The sequence below is a fragment of the Xiphias gladius genome, chromosome 9 (assembly GCF_016859285.1).
Source record: "Xiphias gladius isolate SHS-SW01 ecotype Sanya breed wild chromosome 9, ASM1685928v1, whole genome shotgun sequence".
NCBI classification, from domain to species: domain Eukaryota; kingdom Metazoa; phylum Chordata; class Actinopteri; order Istiophoriformes; family Xiphiidae; genus Xiphias; species Xiphias gladius.
The window spans coordinates 19,058,385-19,077,223 of record NC_053408.1 but is presented as its reverse complement, the minus strand read 5'-3'; the positions used below and the strand labels follow the sequence as shown (position 1 = coordinate 19,077,223).

The 18,839-nt window shown below is 41.2% G+C and overlaps 1 protein-coding gene across 6 annotated transcripts in view; it reads left to right on the top strand.

Annotated features, from left to right (window-relative positions):
- The first annotated feature begins 812 nt into the window (after positions 1-812).
- The window catches only part of itgb4 (integrin, beta 4), a 29,487-nt gene continuing 11,460 nt past the window's right edge, over positions 813-18,839 (top strand). The window contains exons 1-25 of one of the 6 annotated variants that reach the window (XM_040135297.1): positions 813-938; positions 8,637-8,719; positions 9,480-9,562; positions 10,492-10,593; positions 10,737-10,941; positions 11,037-11,133; positions 11,264-11,435; positions 12,046-12,309; positions 12,415-12,504; positions 12,646-12,768; positions 13,711-13,878; positions 13,987-14,063; positions 14,212-14,420; positions 14,942-15,045; positions 15,149-15,244; positions 15,480-15,612; positions 15,793-15,918; positions 16,979-17,097; positions 17,197-17,230; positions 17,336-17,530; positions 17,703-17,806; positions 17,898-17,956; positions 18,135-18,158; positions 18,256-18,404; positions 18,567-18,746. In XM_040135297.1, the coding sequence (XP_039991231.1) occupies positions 8,644-8,719; positions 9,480-9,562; positions 10,492-10,593; positions 10,737-10,941; positions 11,037-11,133; positions 11,264-11,435; positions 12,046-12,309; positions 12,415-12,504; positions 12,646-12,768; positions 13,711-13,878; positions 13,987-14,063; positions 14,212-14,420; positions 14,942-15,045; positions 15,149-15,244; positions 15,480-15,612; positions 15,793-15,918; positions 16,979-17,097; positions 17,197-17,230; positions 17,336-17,530; positions 17,703-17,806; positions 17,898-17,956; positions 18,135-18,158; positions 18,256-18,404; positions 18,567-18,746 (2,989 nt within the window). In that variant the 5' untranslated portion in view covers positions 813-938; positions 8,637-8,643. Of the gene's footprint in view, positions 1,084-1,433; positions 1,617-6,115; positions 6,140-8,636; positions 8,720-9,479; positions 9,563-10,491; positions 10,594-10,736; positions 10,942-11,036; positions 11,134-11,263; positions 11,436-12,045; positions 12,310-12,414; positions 12,505-12,645; positions 12,769-13,710; positions 13,879-13,986; positions 14,064-14,211; positions 14,421-14,941; positions 15,046-15,148; positions 15,245-15,479; positions 15,613-15,792; positions 15,919-16,978; positions 17,098-17,196; positions 17,231-17,335; positions 17,531-17,702; positions 17,807-17,897; positions 17,957-18,134; positions 18,159-18,255; positions 18,405-18,566; positions 18,747-18,839 lie in introns of those variants that run through there. The other 5 variants (XM_040135295.1, XM_040135294.1, XM_040135300.1 and 2 more) reach the window with 5 other exon arrangements.

The window sequence follows — 18,839 nt, the reverse complement described above, 5'->3', positions numbered from 1 at the left end:
TGCTCTCTTCAAAGAGTCAGAATCAGGTTGGCCTCCAGTTCGGCCACGAGAGGACGAAACATTTTCTGTACGTTTGGGTGTTTTTAACAAAGCTTTATATCTTTGTGCTGAACTGAAAGGACACTCCTTTTACTGGGAACAGGCTCTATTGACTGCAGGCATTGGCCTGAATCTGCCCCGAAGAATCCCTTTGGCCCTCTTGCTGACACACACAGACACACACACACACACATGCGCGGTTTCTGGTCTTTTCTCTCAGGGACATTATCACCTTCGACTCCACACCCGACTTCTGTCCAGCGGAGCATCGAGAGGCTGAATGTTGACAGTGTGAGGAGTTCCCAATGGCCTCGTGAACAAGTGAAGAGTTACTAAAAATGAGGAGCCCTTTCCTATTTGTTTACTGTTACAAGCTGCAGATATTTTCTTTTCGTTACCTTTCACACTGCACTTTCACTAGGAGAGTTGCGTGCAGTCTTTTAACTAAACACTGAAGATATGCAAAGACGACTTCTTTGTATTTAATTGTGCTTATCTTAACCCAACCCTGCGCTCCCCCACTTATATTAGTGTCATATAAAGGTTGCATGATGGCCAGCGATAAAGCTGTGACTTCAGCATGGGAGCTTGAGTTGGCTACTTACTACTAACGTTTTAAAGTGGTTTTCTAGCCTCAAACAAACAAATGTCTGTTTATTCAGAGAATGCAGAAGGTTACAAAAAGGGATCTGGGGCTGATTCTGGACCCTGAATGGGACCCGAGTCGTTCGGGGGGGGGTCATACCCACAGTTTGGCCACAAACGGTGGGGAATAATATTCCATGATTCGCCTCAGCCGTGTGAAACCTCCGTGGAGTCGCTCTTAGAGTTGAGGTCGACACCTCCTCGGGATCCGCGTCCCTGCAGGTGTGTCCGTGAACGCCCCGCGAACCTTTCAGGTGAGCCCACGTGCCACACCCGAGGTACACCTTGTGCCGAACAGGCCGGAACTTCCCCGTCCAGCCCAGGTAGTCGAGCGGATTTGACCTTGACCTAAAAGACGCCGTGCCACATTATGGCACCGTAAAGCCCTGTACGTACTAGGTAGGTCAACTTAATAAAGTTTTATACTGACCATATCGCTCATTGTGACATTTCGGTTATCACAGCCTTAATTGAGGCTGTAAATAGTTAGCGTAGCATTCTGTTGCCACGTAAAATGTGGCTTACTGTCGTGTTTTTTCAGAGTGATTCTCATAAGCAGGACTCGGCACTGTCGCCGGTGTCCTCTGTGCTGTGGTCTACATCACTGTAGCGGGTTGGAGGGGGGGGAGTGGTGGTGGTGGGGGGCCTTTATAAGCAGTGAATGAACCCACTGATCCAAAAAGCGCAGTTTTTTTTTTTTTTGTCATGTAAATTGGCGAAGAGTTGGGCACAGACTGGACTCGGGGTGAAGTGTGCAAAGGGGAGCTGAAAGTAGGGGCATTCTTGTCGGGCTCTTCCCTCTGAATCACAAACTTATGCAGTTGGCCTTTTTTTTGGGGGGGGGGGGGTTGGTTTTCCTGCGTTGGGAGTGAGCTGCAGCTCTGTCGCCTCCGCTGATGAGTCCAGGTCCCCTCGGCAGCATCCTGTTCTCAGTAAGAATCGTCTCAAGTCTTAATTTGCGACGGACAGGTAGTTCAAAGTGGTTCACTAGTGGTCCTTAGTGTACTCTGTGTGTGTGTGTGTGTGTGTGTGTGTGTGGTGGTGGTGGGGGGGGGGGTTGGTGGTCGATGGAGAAACTAATTCCACCTTCTGCCTTAGATCCAGTTTCTCCTTTGGTGTAGATGAAAACCGTTCTGTCGAGGAGAGGAAATATCCGGCGCTAACGGTTTTCTTTGTCACGGTAATGAGACCGATCAAAGAGATGCCTCCAGTCTCACGGAGGTTTTTCTGGGGATTCTTGACCAATCCTCACCCGCTCCGTTCACGTAGTTTGTAGAAATTGCAAAGTGCAGGATACTCTGTTCCCTTTCCCCTCAGCTACAATAGACACATCAGTGCGCGGCTTCCCATGCAGCTCACGTTAAGTGCTGGGAGCCATCACCTGCTTTTACTGAAAGCTCCAATTGAGCACGAGAAGTGCTTTATTTCTTGCACTCTGGTAAACCCGAGCACAACTCAGAAAAATTGTATTGTGGGTGGGCCACACCCTTCCAGCGCCTCCTTTTTCACATGTGAAACAGCTGTTTAGACTGGCATCACTGCTGAGGAGTCCGCCAAGAAAGCCGGAGAGGAGGGAAGGGGTGTTTTCTGCAGTACGTTTATTCCCCTGGGGAGAAGTTGTATCAAACCACGTCTGGTGGCCCCGAGTGGTACGTACAGTGGAGAGGAAAAGAGCTGTCCTCTCTTTTGAGTCAACTCATTGTAACCTAGGTCTGAGTCACAAGATGGGTACCGATCTGGGTCTGTATGAGTCCAGCTATAAGGGCGCGGGGACAGCGAGTCAGAATAACCTTTTAGCATCTGATGTGTGGTCTGCTGGAGCCGAGAGGAAAAGCCTTTCCAGGGAAACAAACATAACAGCACTTGCACCGACGCTGACCCTATCTGGTACTCCTACTTCCATCGGAATTAGCCACTGTCAAGCAGGAATGCAAAACAGACATTTATGAAACAAGAAAATTCGATGACGATAATAAGAAATGGGTCACGGGTACAGCAAAAGGGTTTGAGGGGGAAGGTGTTGTGGGGAAAAAAAAAAAAAAAACATTGTTAAACAAAAATAAGATTTGTCAGATTTCTGTGAATCCTGACCCAAGCCAAAATAATTTCACGTTCTGGCAAGAGGAACAATTAAAATTCCAGTTTTGAAGAAATGTAGCGATGTATAAAGTAATAGTAAAGTGATAAGAAGACCAAAAACATAATCCTTATTCAAAAAAGAAAAAAAAAAACATTTTGAATTTTCCTGATTCATCGCTCAAACTAATTTCAATGATTTTGCTGTAAAACAAAATGTATCTGATTGGCTTTACACTGTTATGGAACCATTTGGAAGATTCACAATAGCAGTTATCAGTGTGAAACCACAAATGATTCACTATCACTCAATCATCAGTTTATTTTTCAAATAACTAAACTCTGTTGAAACAAATGTTATTGTTTCATTAATTTTTGGAGTATTTTTCATTTCTTATCTGAGAATTTTCCTATCATTTACGTTACATTATAGTTTGGCAATTTAGCAGACTAGTGCAGTGCCTGTTCAAAACGTGCTTGATACCTCATTAATAGTTCAATATTTTATTCAATCATGTAATCATCATCTAATTTCCACGTCACTGCTGTGTTATGATATTAATAATAACAATAGACCCTATTTGTCAGATATCTGATCAGAATCTACTGGACTGCTATGACACATACACCCACTCGGTACACCTGGATAAAACTAATGCAGTATAATACAACAGGCCTGCAATAAATCCTCCCTTCATGAGGATTATAATGTTCAGGTTTTATTGAATCTGTTTGAAAAAGGTGTTGATTTATTTTAATGGTCATTTTGGAGGCTGTAATGTCTCGAACTGCGCCAGGCTATCCTGAGAAGTGTTCCTAATATTCTGTCCATCCCATTCATATGAATTAAGGTTGACAAAATATTAGGAACACAGTTTTATCTAGGTGTACCTAATAAATGGGCAAGTGATGGTGGATTCATTTAATCAGTGCGTGTCATTGTAACACTTGCCCTGAACCAGAGAATCAGTATTTTTAATGAAGAACTTGACTTAAAACTTAAAACGGATATGACAAGGATTTATTTCATCACTGGAGTAATATGCAGTTAAGAAAATCACCGTCAAATGTATTTTTGCATCAGCAAGGAAAACATTTGAAACAATTTACAGACTATAACAACAGTCTGTAACGTCAGTGTATATCACTTTCTCACTCATATATGGCTGTTAAAGGAAACAGAAAATATACAATGGGCGAATAACAACGTTAGATGATGCATGGTGTAACATTGTTACCATAACAGCAGTGGTGCATGAATGACTGGTTCCACTTTAATAATCCTAATATATCATGCTTAGGTGGTGATAAAAAGTAAACAAAACGGTGCTGTCTTTCTGTCCCTGTGTCTTAAACAGAGCACTCCAGGATGCTTTCGCTTCAAGCGACCGTGCATAGCAGTTGTACTGCTGTGATAAGCCAGTTGCAATTTGTCCAAAAAACTCCCACACTTTAGATAATCCTGTGCAAGGTTTTGTAGCTGCAGCTTGTTTTCCAGGGAATCCATGCTTTGACTGGGAGCGGCCATCTTTGCGACGCGCCGTCGTCCTAGTCGGTGATATTGGCAGCATGGATGAGTCGTCTCCAGCCCTAACTGACTGTTGTTTAATGTTTCTCTTCTTATGTTTTTCTAGAACTGCTTATCCAAAAACTGCACTCCTCATGCTTGTGTGAATAACAACTGTTGTCACTGAAAAGCAGTTGCGGATATAGTGTGACATGGTTATTTTGCTACAAGACCTTTTGAAGCTACTCTGATCAATGTTTTTATATTAGCAATGGATCGACTGACTGTTTATAATGTGAAAGTGGTAGCTTGTGGTGACGAACCCACAGGGAATTTTCACCCAACACTGCAGTTCCCTTCGGCTGTATGGATTGTTTTAGCGTCTTTCAGCTCATTGTTTTGGTTTTATGGTCTGCAACTTTAGTGTTTTGATTCACTCTCACCGCTCTCATTAATGTTGTTTTCAGCTGCAGCAAGCTCTGATTTTCGGCAAAAAAGCTCTGGAAACCCACTGTTCACTACCTTCCCACCAAACAGCAGACACACAATGTTAACGACTAGCTGGTGAACATAGTTGAGCAACTAAAGAAGTTGGTGAAGACCAAAACAGAGCTAAAAGAGAGTGACTTACATAGTCAGGTGGACAGAGACACAACTGGAAATTAATACTAATGTTGCTTCATGTCCACTTGATGTGAAAATGACATAACTAAACTAGAATGGAACTCGGTAGCATGCATACCTCCGCCTAGGCCAAATATTGACGAAAATGTCGAAAAATGCCCTAACCTGCAATGTTAAGGAAGGTGATGAAACAATTCCTGGATCTGCCCCTTTAACTGGAACCGCAGTAGAATTTAATGGCTCTTTCCTGGCCCCATGCCCCATCCCTCTACCCACTTTGGTGCAAATCGGTTGAGTACTTTGTGCTTAGTCCTCCTTTGTAAAAGGTTGAAGGAACACAGTTAAACACAGTGAGTGCTAGGATTGAGTGTCAGGGACACTGTGCCATGCTGGTCCTTCTGCTCAGGAATGCAGATCTCCTTACTGGTACTGGCGAAGGAAGTAGAGGATATGTGGCAATCCTAATGTTCATACCAAATGTGCCCGTAAGTATGAACTCATGATTGTGTAAACACAAGAGTCACAAAGCCGTTTCCCATAGCCTGCAGGCAGTGTTCTGCTTTGTGTGCCACTCCCAAGAGCTTGGGAGGGGGTTATGGAAGGAGGGGCCTGGCTCCCCAGCCTCAAGCCCACACAGGTGAACTCCTGTTGTGGTGGAATGCAGCAGGGAGGGGGGCCTTGATGCACAGAGGTGTGGAGCTTTTAACTTCTAACAGGGTGGGGAAGAGACAGAGGTACAGGAAGGGAGTTGACCCTCTCAGTCACAGCTACTCACCTGGATAGGGAAGGGAGAGTGTGCGTGAGTGTGTTTGAGTGCGTGTGCGTAGAAGCTAAAGGAGGGATCTCACAGCACACAGACATATTCACTCAGTTGCTGCTTGTCTCAGTGTCTTTCATATCTCTCTCCTGTATACGCTTAAAAACTCTTGCGCGCACGCAGAGACTTGCACAAAGTCGACTGATAAGTCAGTATTTGACCAGACTGTAAAGGAAGGAAGAAAGAACAGATGCAAAAGAAAAACTAGAAGTCTGTCTGTCTCTCTCTTTTTTTTTTTTTTTTGATCTTTTTGGATCTTTGAACTTGGACACGAGGGCTTTTTTTTTTTTCTTTTCAGCACAGGTGGATACAAACGTTTCCCAAACTGTGGTCAAACAAGGCAAAAAGGAATTAGTTTTTTTTTCTTTTTTTTTTTTTTCTCAATTATTGTTGGACTTTTGGACTCGGACTGGGTGAGAGCACAGTAAGAGGTTTGTTGGATCAGCAATCTCTTTCTTTCCAGTTATAAATTTCCTAATGGCTCCATTGTGTTCAGTGCCCTTCACCTTAAACGTCTTCTTCTAAGCAATGCCAAATTTACCGATTACTCTGCTGGTTTGTATTTGTATGACTTTTGAGCAAGGTGAATGGCTGTGAAGTGTCCATTATGTAACTTTATCTCTCACCATGTGGCTTTAGGAAGTGCATGCAAGGCTGAAGACCGAGCTCTGGGCAGATTTGGATTTAGCTTGGTGATTTTTTTTTTTTGGCTGCCCTTTCTGCATGATTGCCCACATGAAAGCACAAAATGTAATGCAACACAGGTGAAAGAAACTGGATCATTACAAACAACAGAGAGAGAATTCCCAGTGTTTACATGAACACAGTTTGCTGTCGTCTACTGATTTAGAGATTATATAAAGCAGCAGACCCCCAGCGTTAGTTTGCTTTGTGTTGTCTAGGTTTTTAAGGTGGAACAGAGAGATAAAGTAACTTCAAAGGCTTGAATTTTCCAGATGTGCTTTGCTGTGATTTAGCTAACTGTCAAAGGCAGGACCCTGAGCATGACCCCCAAACCTATTACTAAAGACCCCCAGCCCTTATTGATGATGTCATGACAGGGTCAGACCCACGCCCAGTAGTGCTATGTTCACCTGGCAGGCATGTTGTTGTCCGCAGAGGTTTTGAACTCAAGAAAAAGGTCCCGCCTTTTTGTGCCACATTCAGACCGAAGAAGAAAGCAGCATGAATGACTCAGTTCTGTTTTCTGCCTTATGGAATCTGTAATTTGTGTCTCCCAGTTTATTGTCAGTGTCATAAACGCCTGCGTGCCTTTCATTTGGTCTGAGAAGGAGATAACTACAAAGTGCTTTCTCTCTACTCGGCTCATATTCCATGACTGATAGTCGACTTTGGAGAATAGGAGCTGGTCTGTTCTGTTTTTTTTCCCTGACCCATCCTGGTCAGTGATTTATGTGACACCTCATGGCATGAACTCACACACACATGCAGACACACCTGTAGTCAGCTCAAGCTCACAGTGAAGTGCTAAGGTGCCTTTCCCATGTGTTTTCAGGCTGTGTTTTTAACTTGGACAGGTCATTCTCTCGCCTCAGGGAGAAATTCTTTCTTGGAGTTGTAAATCTTCAGAGCACAAATCAGCTTTTTTTTCTGGGCACTGTGTCACGGTTAGCTGCCCACTGGGACAATTACTGAGACATTTCATGCCACATAGTGCCCTTTGTTCACTCTCCACCTCCTGTCTTTAGTGGAGATTTTTTTTGTTTACTGTGGCTTCCTGTCTTCGAGATTTTTCTCCATCTAAGATTCCAACATAACATTAACAAGGGGTTTTATTGTGAAGAATCTAATTGACATGCTGTCTGGAATATTTTTAGATTCCCACCCTGTATCGGTCTCTTCCTTTCCTGGTTCTTTTATCATTTTCTATCATTCCTCAACTGGTTCTTTTATAGTGTGTCTCTTTCTGAAATTATCTACATGAGAATAGCAGATGGCACACCAATTTCAAACTGTATAAGAGACACTACTTAGCTGAGTATATCCAGGTATGAAGAGCAGAGGAATGTCCGTATTGTCTTCTGAGAATACAATCCAATTATCTTTGCTGTGAAATGACATTTAAAGGCTTGTGTTATCCAAATTAAAATTGAATTGGGTATCTGGCCATGCAGATAGTTTTGGATTTATTTTCAGAGGTTTTAAGATGTGTGTATTTGAGATTTTTGCCTCTACCCCAATATAATGGAGGTGAGTGGAATTTCGTGTCTGGTGATCAAAATGTTAGAATATCACACTCAGTAATTCCATGCCAAAATTCATTTCCGGAATCAGAGGCCCTGATACTTTGCGTGATCAACATACCTCACTGTCTGCTATTTTTAAAGGGGCTATTTCTTCTGTAGAGAGTTGGCAGCAGTTAAAATGGACAGTAAAATTCCATTAACTTCCATTTTATTGGGGGGTAGACAGAAATCTCAGTGATAGATCTCAAAAGCTGAGCACCGAAACCATGTGCATGGCCACCATTAGAGGTAAGTCAGAAAATGTATTATTTGTCATTTTGGTGAATAGTAGGTCACCATTTATGCTGATATTCCGATGTAAAAAGAATGTTTATATTCTTTTGAGAATATGATTATTTTTGAAGAGGAGAAATGTTTTTTAAAAAGTCTGCTTATAGGTTTTTGTTTTTGCTTTTTTTTCTGCCTTTCTGTTTTCAACCACTCAGTTAGCAGCTCTTTTCACAAAGTGAAGGTAAAGGGAGTGTCTGGGCCTGTTCACTTTCTCTGTGCCTTGACCGCAATAAAGTAAAGGTGGTTCAAGTTACACCTTAGTCTAAAGAGACGTCACTGGGGGATAAAAAATCTTTTTTTCTGTCTTTCTCTCTCCCTGTAGCAGTAGATTTTAGCTTTGTTGTACATATGTGCATATGTGAATGTATTTGTTTATTTTTTTCTGTTGCAGGAAGGAGATGGGGAGATGGACGTTACATCTCTCAGTGGGGCTTGGGCTTTTAGCCGTCCTGTTGACCTACTGTTTTGCTGAAGGTGAGGAAGTCCAGAATCACATCTAACTATTTCATTTTATTGTTATTTGTTGTTATTTTAAGTGCAAGTAGTAGCCTTAATAATATAGTTGGCTATCAATTTCTTACCATATTTTTAGTTTTAGAGACTTTTCTTCAATCTGAAGAAGGTAGTTTGACATTTAAGGGAAATATTGAGTCAGTTTGTTGATTGACATTAAATGAATCGACTATTATTCATTTAAGTCATTTATCAAGCTAAATTGTCTAATAGTCTCTGATTCGAGCCTCAGAAATATATGAATTTACTGATTTTCACTGGTTTATGTCATTAAATGTTGTATATTTTTGGGTTTTGGACTGCTGATCGAGCGATTTAAAGATGTCACCTTGGACCTTTGGGAGATTGTCAATTGATTTTTTTTTTTTTAATTAATTAATTTATTTTTCACTACTTTCTGTTATTACATCGACTAAGTGATTAAAGTGTATGACATCCAGTAAAATATTGGCTGATGTCTGCTTAAATATGAGGTATATACAGTATATGTGAAGATTTATCTCACAAAGATCAGGGCCTTTTTATATTTTTATTTTATCTAGCTTTTTGTTGACTACTGTATCACTGTTAGGAACCTGATGGTTTCAGCATTGGTTTCACGTGGATATCCGTAAAATCTGTTTAGTATTACCGCAGGTATTCTAGCTATGTTTCATGGGTTGGATTCTCACTTTGTTGCCTCTCTGTGACTTTGCCTCCCCTCCTGATCTCCCGCCGACAGTGAACTACTGCTTGGCTGCCAAGGCCAAGAACTGCTCAGAATGCTTGCAAGCTGGGAAAGGCTGCGTCTACTGTCCTGATGAGGTGGGAGCAGAAAACAGGAGAATATAAAAGAACTGGACTCTGTCAGTTCTGAGATGAATCATTAGGGCTGTGGTATTCCTAAGGAAGAAATGCTACCATTTTTAGCATGCCATGTACTTCAATTCACATCAAATCTATATTGTCATATGCACAGGGAATAGTCAGTTGCGCAGTACAATTATACTTTGCACTCCCATTCGGCCGCCATGGAAAACTATTAATGATTCAAACCATAAGCACGATTTATACAAACCCTACAAGATAAAAAAAATAATAAAATACAAAACTATGAGATTTTTAAGTATAAGTTTAATATATAAAAGATAAAAATAGATGATTAAAGTATAAAATAAAGTTGCGCCATAATTAGTATTTTGAGCCATGGATGGTAGTTTAGTAATTAACCCTTGTGCAGTGTGCTAATGTGTACAGCAGGGTTCATTCACTGTCAGCACATTCATTCCTGGAAAATGATCTTATTCCAAATCCCAAATTTCTAAATGATATGCTTTATAAATTGTTTTAATATCAAACATTTCCAAAAAGCAGTTACCCAGCCAACCAGTTACCAAATTCTAACTTATTATTCAATCCAAAAAAAAAAAGATTAACTCAAGGTCAGCTTAGTAGCTTTTTTTGGGCGCTTTCAGCTGCATCTCCCTGTCTTCATCAGAAGCTGGAATTTACTCAGTCGTCCCAAGAGATGGCTCAGTCATCTTAATGTATCCTAAGTATCTATAAGTATGAATTTTACATCACGTGATTACAAAAATGACAAAGCCATTGCCATGACTTTTGAGCTAACTCCATTTGCTGGTGAAGAAATAATCCTCACACTCATTTTATTGTTTGCTTAAAGCAAAAATGATTGTTAACTTAAGACTCTGCAGGAAAGCAGAACTCACTAATCAAACTTCCTGTTTGCACAGACTTTTAATGGCCCTCGCTGTGACCTGCGCGAGAATATCCTCGCCCATGGCTGCAGTGCTGCTGCTGTAATTACAGCTCAAAGCAGTATGAACATTGAAAAGGTAAGACTCCATCACTCTTACTTCTTTTACAATCATTCCATCATTATTTATTCTTAAATTTCTGTTATTGTTTGAAATTAAAAATTGTCAAATCTTAACTTTCCTTTTTTGCGTCCTTCCCATTTGCCCCTCTTGCTGCTCAGACAGAAAAAATCAACATCAGCCTTCAGCAGTCTCAGGTGTTTCCAAAGCGGGTAAGCATGACGCTTCTGCCTGGAGAGGAAAAATATCTGGACGTAGAGGTGTTCGCTCCAACCAAAGGCCCTCTGGATCTTTATATTCTTATGGACTTCTCCAACTCCATGGCTGATGATTTGAACAACTTGAAGAGGATGGGCAAAGAGCTGGGTGAGCAGCTTTGAACCAGCTTCAGATCTGTGATGTGTTTCGATGACTGTCGACTTAGTTGTCAATGTAATTCGTATGGAATATATTTCCTGTAGCCTCATTGGTGGAAAGGCTGTCAGATGACTACACCATTGGCTTTGGAAAGTTTGTGGACAAAGTGGTTGAGCCCCAGACTGATATGAGACCTGCCAAGTAAGAGAAAATATGACCACACTGAAGAAAGTTCAGCATGTACATAGAGGAGTGTAATCTAAATATCCACACCATTTCCGCTTCCCTCTTCTCTCCTCTTTTTTGTCCATCCTCAACCTTCACTTCTCAGACTCGCACAGCCATGGCCCGACAGTGACCCTCCTTTCTCTTTCCAAAATGTCATCAAGCTGACCAAAAACTTGGATATCTTCACCAGTGAGCTCCAGAAGGAGAGAATATCTGGCAACCTTGACGCTCCTGAGGGAGGGTTTGATGCCATATTGCAGGCGGCAGTTTGTGGGGTTAGTAAGAATAGTTCATTGTTTTGGTTCTCCAGCCTGCAGTCTCATTCCTCCCATCCTTTTCAGGTGCAGCATGGAGCTGTTTTCAGCGAAAAAGCTCCAAAAACCCACCGTACACTACTTACCCAGCACCAAATGATAGACAAAGTTAGTGACTAGCTGGCGAACATAGTGGAGCATTTAGAAGCTAAAAGGTCCAAGATGTCCCTAAGGTGCTAGGGTAGACCAAAACAGAACTACATGAATGTTGGATTTACATTCATCAGGTGGACACAAACACGACTCCATGTGAATAATGTTGCTCCGTATCTGCTGGATGGGAGGCAACTGTTTGCTCACAAGTTCCCCATATCAGCTTAAAAGGTGATAATGTTTACAGCTTGTTTCCGCTGCCCTCAAATGGCCAAAAAATTCAGTTATTGCAGCTGTAACAATGTTGGGAATGAAGAGAAACTCAATATGGCAGTAATAATAATAATAGCCTCTTTTGACCACAATGGCTTCTGTTCAGCAAAAGTTTGCATTTTTTAATTTTTTTTTACCTACATATCCTTATACTCTACTAACCATTGTATCTTCTGCTCCCTTTTTATTTGTATTCTTCTTCTAGGATAAGATCGGTTGGCGAAACCATAGCACACATCTCTTGGTGTTCTCCACTGAGTCAGCCTTCCACTACGAGGCCGACGGCGCTAATGTGCTGTCGGGCATCCTGCGGCGCAATGACGAGAGTTGCCACCTGGACGCAGCAGGCAAATACACAGAGGATATAAATCAGGACTACCCTTCAATACCCACACTGGTCCGTTTGCTGGGCAAACACAACATCATCCCCATCTTCGCCGTCACCAACCACTCATACACGTACTACCAGGTTGGTGGGCTTTAGTTATTGAGTTGTCATCAAAGTTATGCTCATGAAACATGTCATGTTTTAGGTCAGAATTTAGGTCAACAATTTATTTTTTGTGTTGTGTAGAAACTCAAGACGTATTTCCCTATTGCTGAGGTTGGTCTGCTGCAAGAAGATTCATCCAATATCCTGGAAGTCATGGAGACGGCCTTTAAGGTAAAACGTCACCCCCTCTGACATTTGTCAGGTGGAAGATTTATTTTTTTGTGGCTTTTTTACAGTTGCTGGCACCAGACAACTGAGTCAAGTGGCTGTGATCAAACATCTGCGTGCTGATGTTCTAAAATGTCCTTTCAGAATATCCGATCTAAGATGAGCATCCGTGCAGAGGATAGACCCAAGGCTTTTGGGGCTAAGTTCATGTCCACCAGTGGACAGATTGCAGAATATGGAGCCTTTGATTTCAAGCCTGGAGCAATAGTAAGTGAAAAAATAACACAAAAACAACAAATTAATCACACAAACATACATTTGTGGATTTAGAAGACCCCCGTGTTGGTTTTTATAAGCTGATAGTCCTTACTGAGATTGTTGTTTTGAGCTGAAACCAATGTATTAATTCTTGCCAATTGCTTAAATTTATTTTTTACTGGAAGCAATGGGATCTTGAGAATTAGAATTACAAGTATTCTATACACTTCACTCCCTATTTCTGACAATTATGCCTTGAAAGGGGAAAAGGGAAAATGATAAAGTTTTTCAACGAGGAGGACAATTCAGCATCACAGCAGTTTCCAATAATTTTCTCTTTTACACAACAGCAATCTCTATTGTCACATGAAATCCATTATAAACTAGTATCCTTTTACAGTACTATGGCACATGTTTAAGGCACACTTTAATCAGTTACATGGAAACGCAAACAACAAAAAAACCCTCTGAGTTATGTACCAAAATGAGAGGCTATTGCGCCTGTCCACGGAAAAAAAGCAGATATGTAGCTTTTATTATACCTTCTTCTAACTCTGCCAAATATGTAAACATTATCAGGTACAAGTGTTCTAATATAGTGTAGCATTTCTGAGGAATTTTTAGAAATTCTGTCATTCTTTTCAACAAAGAGTAAAGGGGTTCAGGCTATCCCCAAAATTTTGGTTCTTTACGGACTTTACGTTAATACCATCAAATGAATCATTAGTTTACACGCATTGTTGGCCAATTTACCTAATCTAAAATCTGTTTTCTATGTCGGTTTTAACCGGCTATGTAGTTGCAGTCAAGAAGTCCAAAAATGTCCTAAACTGTTGGTCTAAAACTCAGTGCTAAGACTCACTAGGGCAAATGCTTAGTCATCACAGACATGCTCTAAAATTGTGTGCATGCGTGCGTGCGTGTGTGTGTGTGCGCCTGTGTGTTCTCTAGGGCAAGTTCAAGGTGCACCTCAAAGCCCTGCAGATGATCGACAACAAGCCAGTCTGTCAGATGAAACCGGATGAAAAAGAGGGGACAATGAGAATCAAACCCACAACCTTTAACGATGCGGTCATGGTTCAGGCCTCGGTCTTTTGTCCGACCTGCAGTTGTGAGAAGGTAGACAAAGAGATTAAGACTGAAGCGCACAAGAAGTCAAACTGAAATCATTTACTCACAATTCTTTGTGGTAGATTCATCCCATTGACTCTTTTATCTCTCTTCCAGAATCCCATCTTTAAAGCAGCCAGGTGCTATGGCAATGGAGACCTGGTGTGCGGGAAGTGCCGCTGTTCTGATGGCTGGTGAGACTTTAAATATTACTTCTTAAAAAGAATTTAAAAATACCATCATTTTACCTGGGTTGTGGTACCTCTGCCAAGTGATCGATGATTTAAGGCCTCTGGGCTCAATAAAGTCTTTGTCTTTGCTTTGTCCACGTGTCTTCTTCAGGCTGAGTACATTCTGTAACTGCTCAGCGAGTGTTTCAGCTCTGGATACCAGCCAGTGCATAGGTCCAGGTATGACACAGCCTTGTTCGGGCCGCGGAGACTGCCTGGATTGTGGAACCTGTGTGTGCTACAACCCAGATCAGTTTGAGGGACCCTACTGTCAGTACGACAAGACCCAGTGTCAAAGATACGGGGGCTTCCTCTGCAATGGTACAACAATTTCTGGTTGTTGAATTTGTGATTAAGGGTGAATGTACCTTCACCACATCTATGAATGTTGCAAATGTGAGCACCCTATATATATTCTTTACTTTGACATATTGTCTCTAAGCATAACTTTAAGGGTATAAGATAGGTACAAAAGTATGTGTGTGTGTGTGTGTGTGTGTGTGTGTGTGTGTGTGTGTGTGTGTGTGTGTGTGTGTGTGTGTGTGTGTGTGTGTACAGTAAAGGATCCTCTGGCGGACAGAGGACACCTCAGTCCCTTTTTCCCTTTATTTTTTCAACTAATCACATAATGACATATTGTAGTAATTTGAACAGTACCAATTTATTAATCAGTTCAAGAACTGCTCAGATAAAGTTTAATTATTCCGCTCTTGTTTTATTTTTTCTTTTCTGTATACTATTAGTAATTTGGGTAAGATTGCTTTGACAACCATTTCCCCACATACACACACACCACTTACCGCAGGGAGTAGGCTGTAAATCGTATTTTCTTCTCTTTTCAGACCGTGGTTCTTGTGTCATGGGTCGGTGTGCATGTACAGAAGGCTGGGAGGGAAATGCCTGTGAGTGTCCCAAGAGCAACCAGACCTGTCTGGACAGCAAGGGGGTGAGTAGAGCCAGCAAGTGCTGTTTGAAGAATAGGTTATCATGGCACCTTAGATGTCAGTGAATCTCAGATTGGTACCTGATTGTTTCTTTTTCTGTGCCAGAGTGTCTGCAATGGGCGAGGTAAATGCGTGTGCGGTCGCTGTGAGTGTCCGAACTCGGGTATCGAAATGACTTCAACCTGTGAGCCAAATTTCCAGGTGTGTGGATGTAATGTGTGTTTATGCCAAAATGTGTGTAAGGGAGGGTGTGTCAAGGTCTAAATTCTCAGGTCCAACACAGTCTGTAGTTGTATTTTTGCTTTTTGAGCTATGATCAAGCCCTCATATTATACCTGATAATATTTATATGTGCTTTAAGCTTTTTAGCTTTATTTAACATGTCTGTATAGTCTTGCATGACGTGTGTTTGTGTTTGTGTGTGTGTCCTGTCTAGGCCCAGCTGGGCGTATGTGAAGCTACAAACAGTTGTGTCCAGTGTCAAGCCTGGAAGACAGGAAAGAAGAAGGAGAAAGAGGAGTGTGATAAGTGCCCATTCAAAATTATCATGGTGGATGAACTCAAGAAATGTAAGCACATACAAAAGGACCAAAACGACATTTGTCATTTGCTTTCATTGAATAATGAATTATCCAGATACACTCTGCTCGTACACCTCACCTCTGTTAGGTCATAATGATAAGTATGACACCATGACACACACAAAACACTTAATAATAGTACATTTGTGCCTGTATATGTGTTTTCAGCGGAGGACGTGCTTGATTCATGCAATTTCCGTGATGAGGAGGACGACTGTACATACTACTACACTGTTGAAAATGCTAAAGATCCGACAACTGGAGTCCTGGAGGTTCAAGTGCTCAAGAAGAAAGGTGAGCTACAGGTTGGATATGTATAACATAACATATATAACAGTGCTCTCATGGCAGCAGCTGATCTATCATTTATTTTAAAAAGTTCCTGTTGTAATTTTACATATGTGCTATATGTGATAGCTTTAAAAACCCTGAAAATGTATTTTCTCAAGGTGATGTCACATACTTACATGCACCAATCAGAGCAGCATTTTAATCCAAATATGATAACAGTTGTGGAGTTGTTGCTTATATTGTCAGACCACTGTCAATGAAATCTGATAAAACCACATCCTCATAGTAGTGATGAAGCAGATCATTTAGGATGTTTTCTCTCTTTAACTTTAACTTTAATTGTGGCTTCTGAATATTTAAAGATGTAGAAAAATATTGAAGATGTGAAACCAAGTTTTCGGCGGCTTTAGCTAAAGCAGTTTAAAGTGTTGTACACTAAAAGAAAAGAACTTATCATATAAAGAGAACACATCTGGAGTTCATCAATGAAATAGCCAGGAGCATGCTCATGAATAGATAGAAATTACTACTACTACTACTAATAACAATAACAACAATAATAACAACAGTAATAATAACAACAATAATTACAATAATAATAGAGTTATATCTAGCCTTGCAGATAGTTGTGAGTTAATATAAAAAAACAAACAATGAAATTACCCACTGATGCCCAGAAAAGCTGGGGCTTTTGGGGCCCCTTGAGGTCTGCAGCCGTGGAGCAGTTGCCTACTTTGGACAGCTGGTAATCCAGCCTTGGTTTTAAGGGAAGTGTTTCTAGTGAGATTTTTGGAAAAGGAACTCTGAATTTTTTATGTCATTTTTAAAGGTGTGAGCAACACAAACAAAATTCCATTCACAGCCTTTGTGTTGGAGTAGATGACATCTTAAAACCAGGGCAATTAAATCCAAACTATATGCTTGGCTAGACACCTCTGGAATGTAACTGGAACAATAGGAGTTATATGAGGTCTTTTCTTTGCTCCAGCTAAATCTCTGGCAGCACTGATCTGTATGACCGTTGTGTTTCTAATATTATCTACTTTTCATGATCACCCTTCAGATTGTCCCCCTGCTAGCCTCCTGTGGTTGCTCCCTCTCATCTTGTTCCTCTTGTTACTGCTGGCACTTCTTCTGCTCTGCTGCTGGAAATACTGCGCCTGCTGTAAAGACTGCTGGCAGGTAAACGCTCACTTTTGGACCAATAAATGATTGATATTTCTAAGTCACAGTGGAAGTGTAGCCTTTTCATTTCTTTCTCTTGTCTTTTACTTGCAACAGAGCTGTCTTGCCCTGCTACCTTGCTGTAGGAGAGGTAATACATGTGTCACATTACATGCAACCGTATTGCTTTAAATCTTTCATTCTCCCCTCTGGAACTATATTGAATATGAGTGACCTTATGTTGTATTCTCTGCAGGTCGCATGGTTGGCTTCAAGGAGGATGAGTATTTGCTCCGCCAGTCTCTGCTAACCTCTGACCATCTGGATACACCAATGGTGAGGACTGGCCCACCAAAAGGAACTGATGTTGTTCGCTGGAAGGTCACAGATAATGTACACCGAGGACCCAATCACCCCCAGGCTCTGATAAAGCCCAATCCTAAAGAGACCAGTAAGTGCTTAATTGTGTATAAGCAAATTTTTGTAAGTAACAGTAAACTGACCTTTTGGTATAAAGAAGTTAGAGACAAGGTTTTGACGTTTAAATTATGGAAGCTACCACTTTAACCTCTGGCTCTTTTTTTTTCTTCCCTTTGACATGTTTTCTCTTTCGTTATTTGTAGTCCAGTTCCCCATCTCCCTCCGGCTAAACCGGTTGTTGTCTGACAACCTGTTTCACCCTGAATCCAGAGACTCTGAGCAGCTCCGCAAGGAAGTGGCCGATAACGTGAGTGTGTTTTTGTTTGTTGGTGAGCATGTGTGTAAGTGTATGAATGATGACTGTGTCACTGAGTACTGTATTTTTTTCTTCCATCCAGCTAAATGAAGTGTACAAACCGATTCCTGGGGCCCAGAAGGTGCAAAAGACCAATTTCAGGTAAGATCCGTATAACTACATGTCCAGTTACATACATTATGTTCCATAACAGACTTGTTTATACACTGCATCCAGTTGTTGTAATTGTATGATAAGATTTTTCTCATATTCTCGTAATTAAAACAAGAATGGATAAGTCCATTCTCTCACTATTTAATACCTTTTTTTCCTCTTACAGAATGCAGAGAAATGCTGGAAAAAGGTAATATCCTGAATGATACAATACAATACAGGACAGATATTTTTAAGATCCCAAAGGTTACACATATCTAATTCTCTTCCCCTCCTGTACTCTTCAGGCAGGACTACACCATCATGGATACCGTCTTGTCAGCTCCTCGCAGCAGCTATCCTGATATTGTCAAACTCACAGAGAAAAATGTCCAGTCTGGAAACTTCCATGACCTCAAAGTGGTGCCTGGCTACTACACTGTGGCCACAGACAGAGGTGTGTATTAACTGTATTTATGTGTGGAACCAATGAAAATTCTAATGTTCAGTTTCTTGTGAAATTAAGCAAATCCCTTTCTGATCTCCACTGAGCAGTTTATACAGTATATTTATCAGTCTTGTCATGAAAGTTGTCATTATATCTGGTCCTCCTTTGCAGAGGCTGCGGGAGCCATAGAGTTCCAAGAAGGTGTGGAGTCAGTAGACGTTCACGTGCCACTCTTTGTCAAGGATGAAGACGATGACAAGAAACAGCTTCAGGTGGAGGCAATGGATGTGCCACTGGGCATTGCTGAGATTGGAAAACGTTTGGTCAACATCACCATCATCAAAGAGCATGGCGAGAAATCTCACATTTCATATATATGCACATGAAAATCCAGTTTTACCTTTCTGTGCCTTTTCAATCAAAGAAAATGAGACACGCAACTTA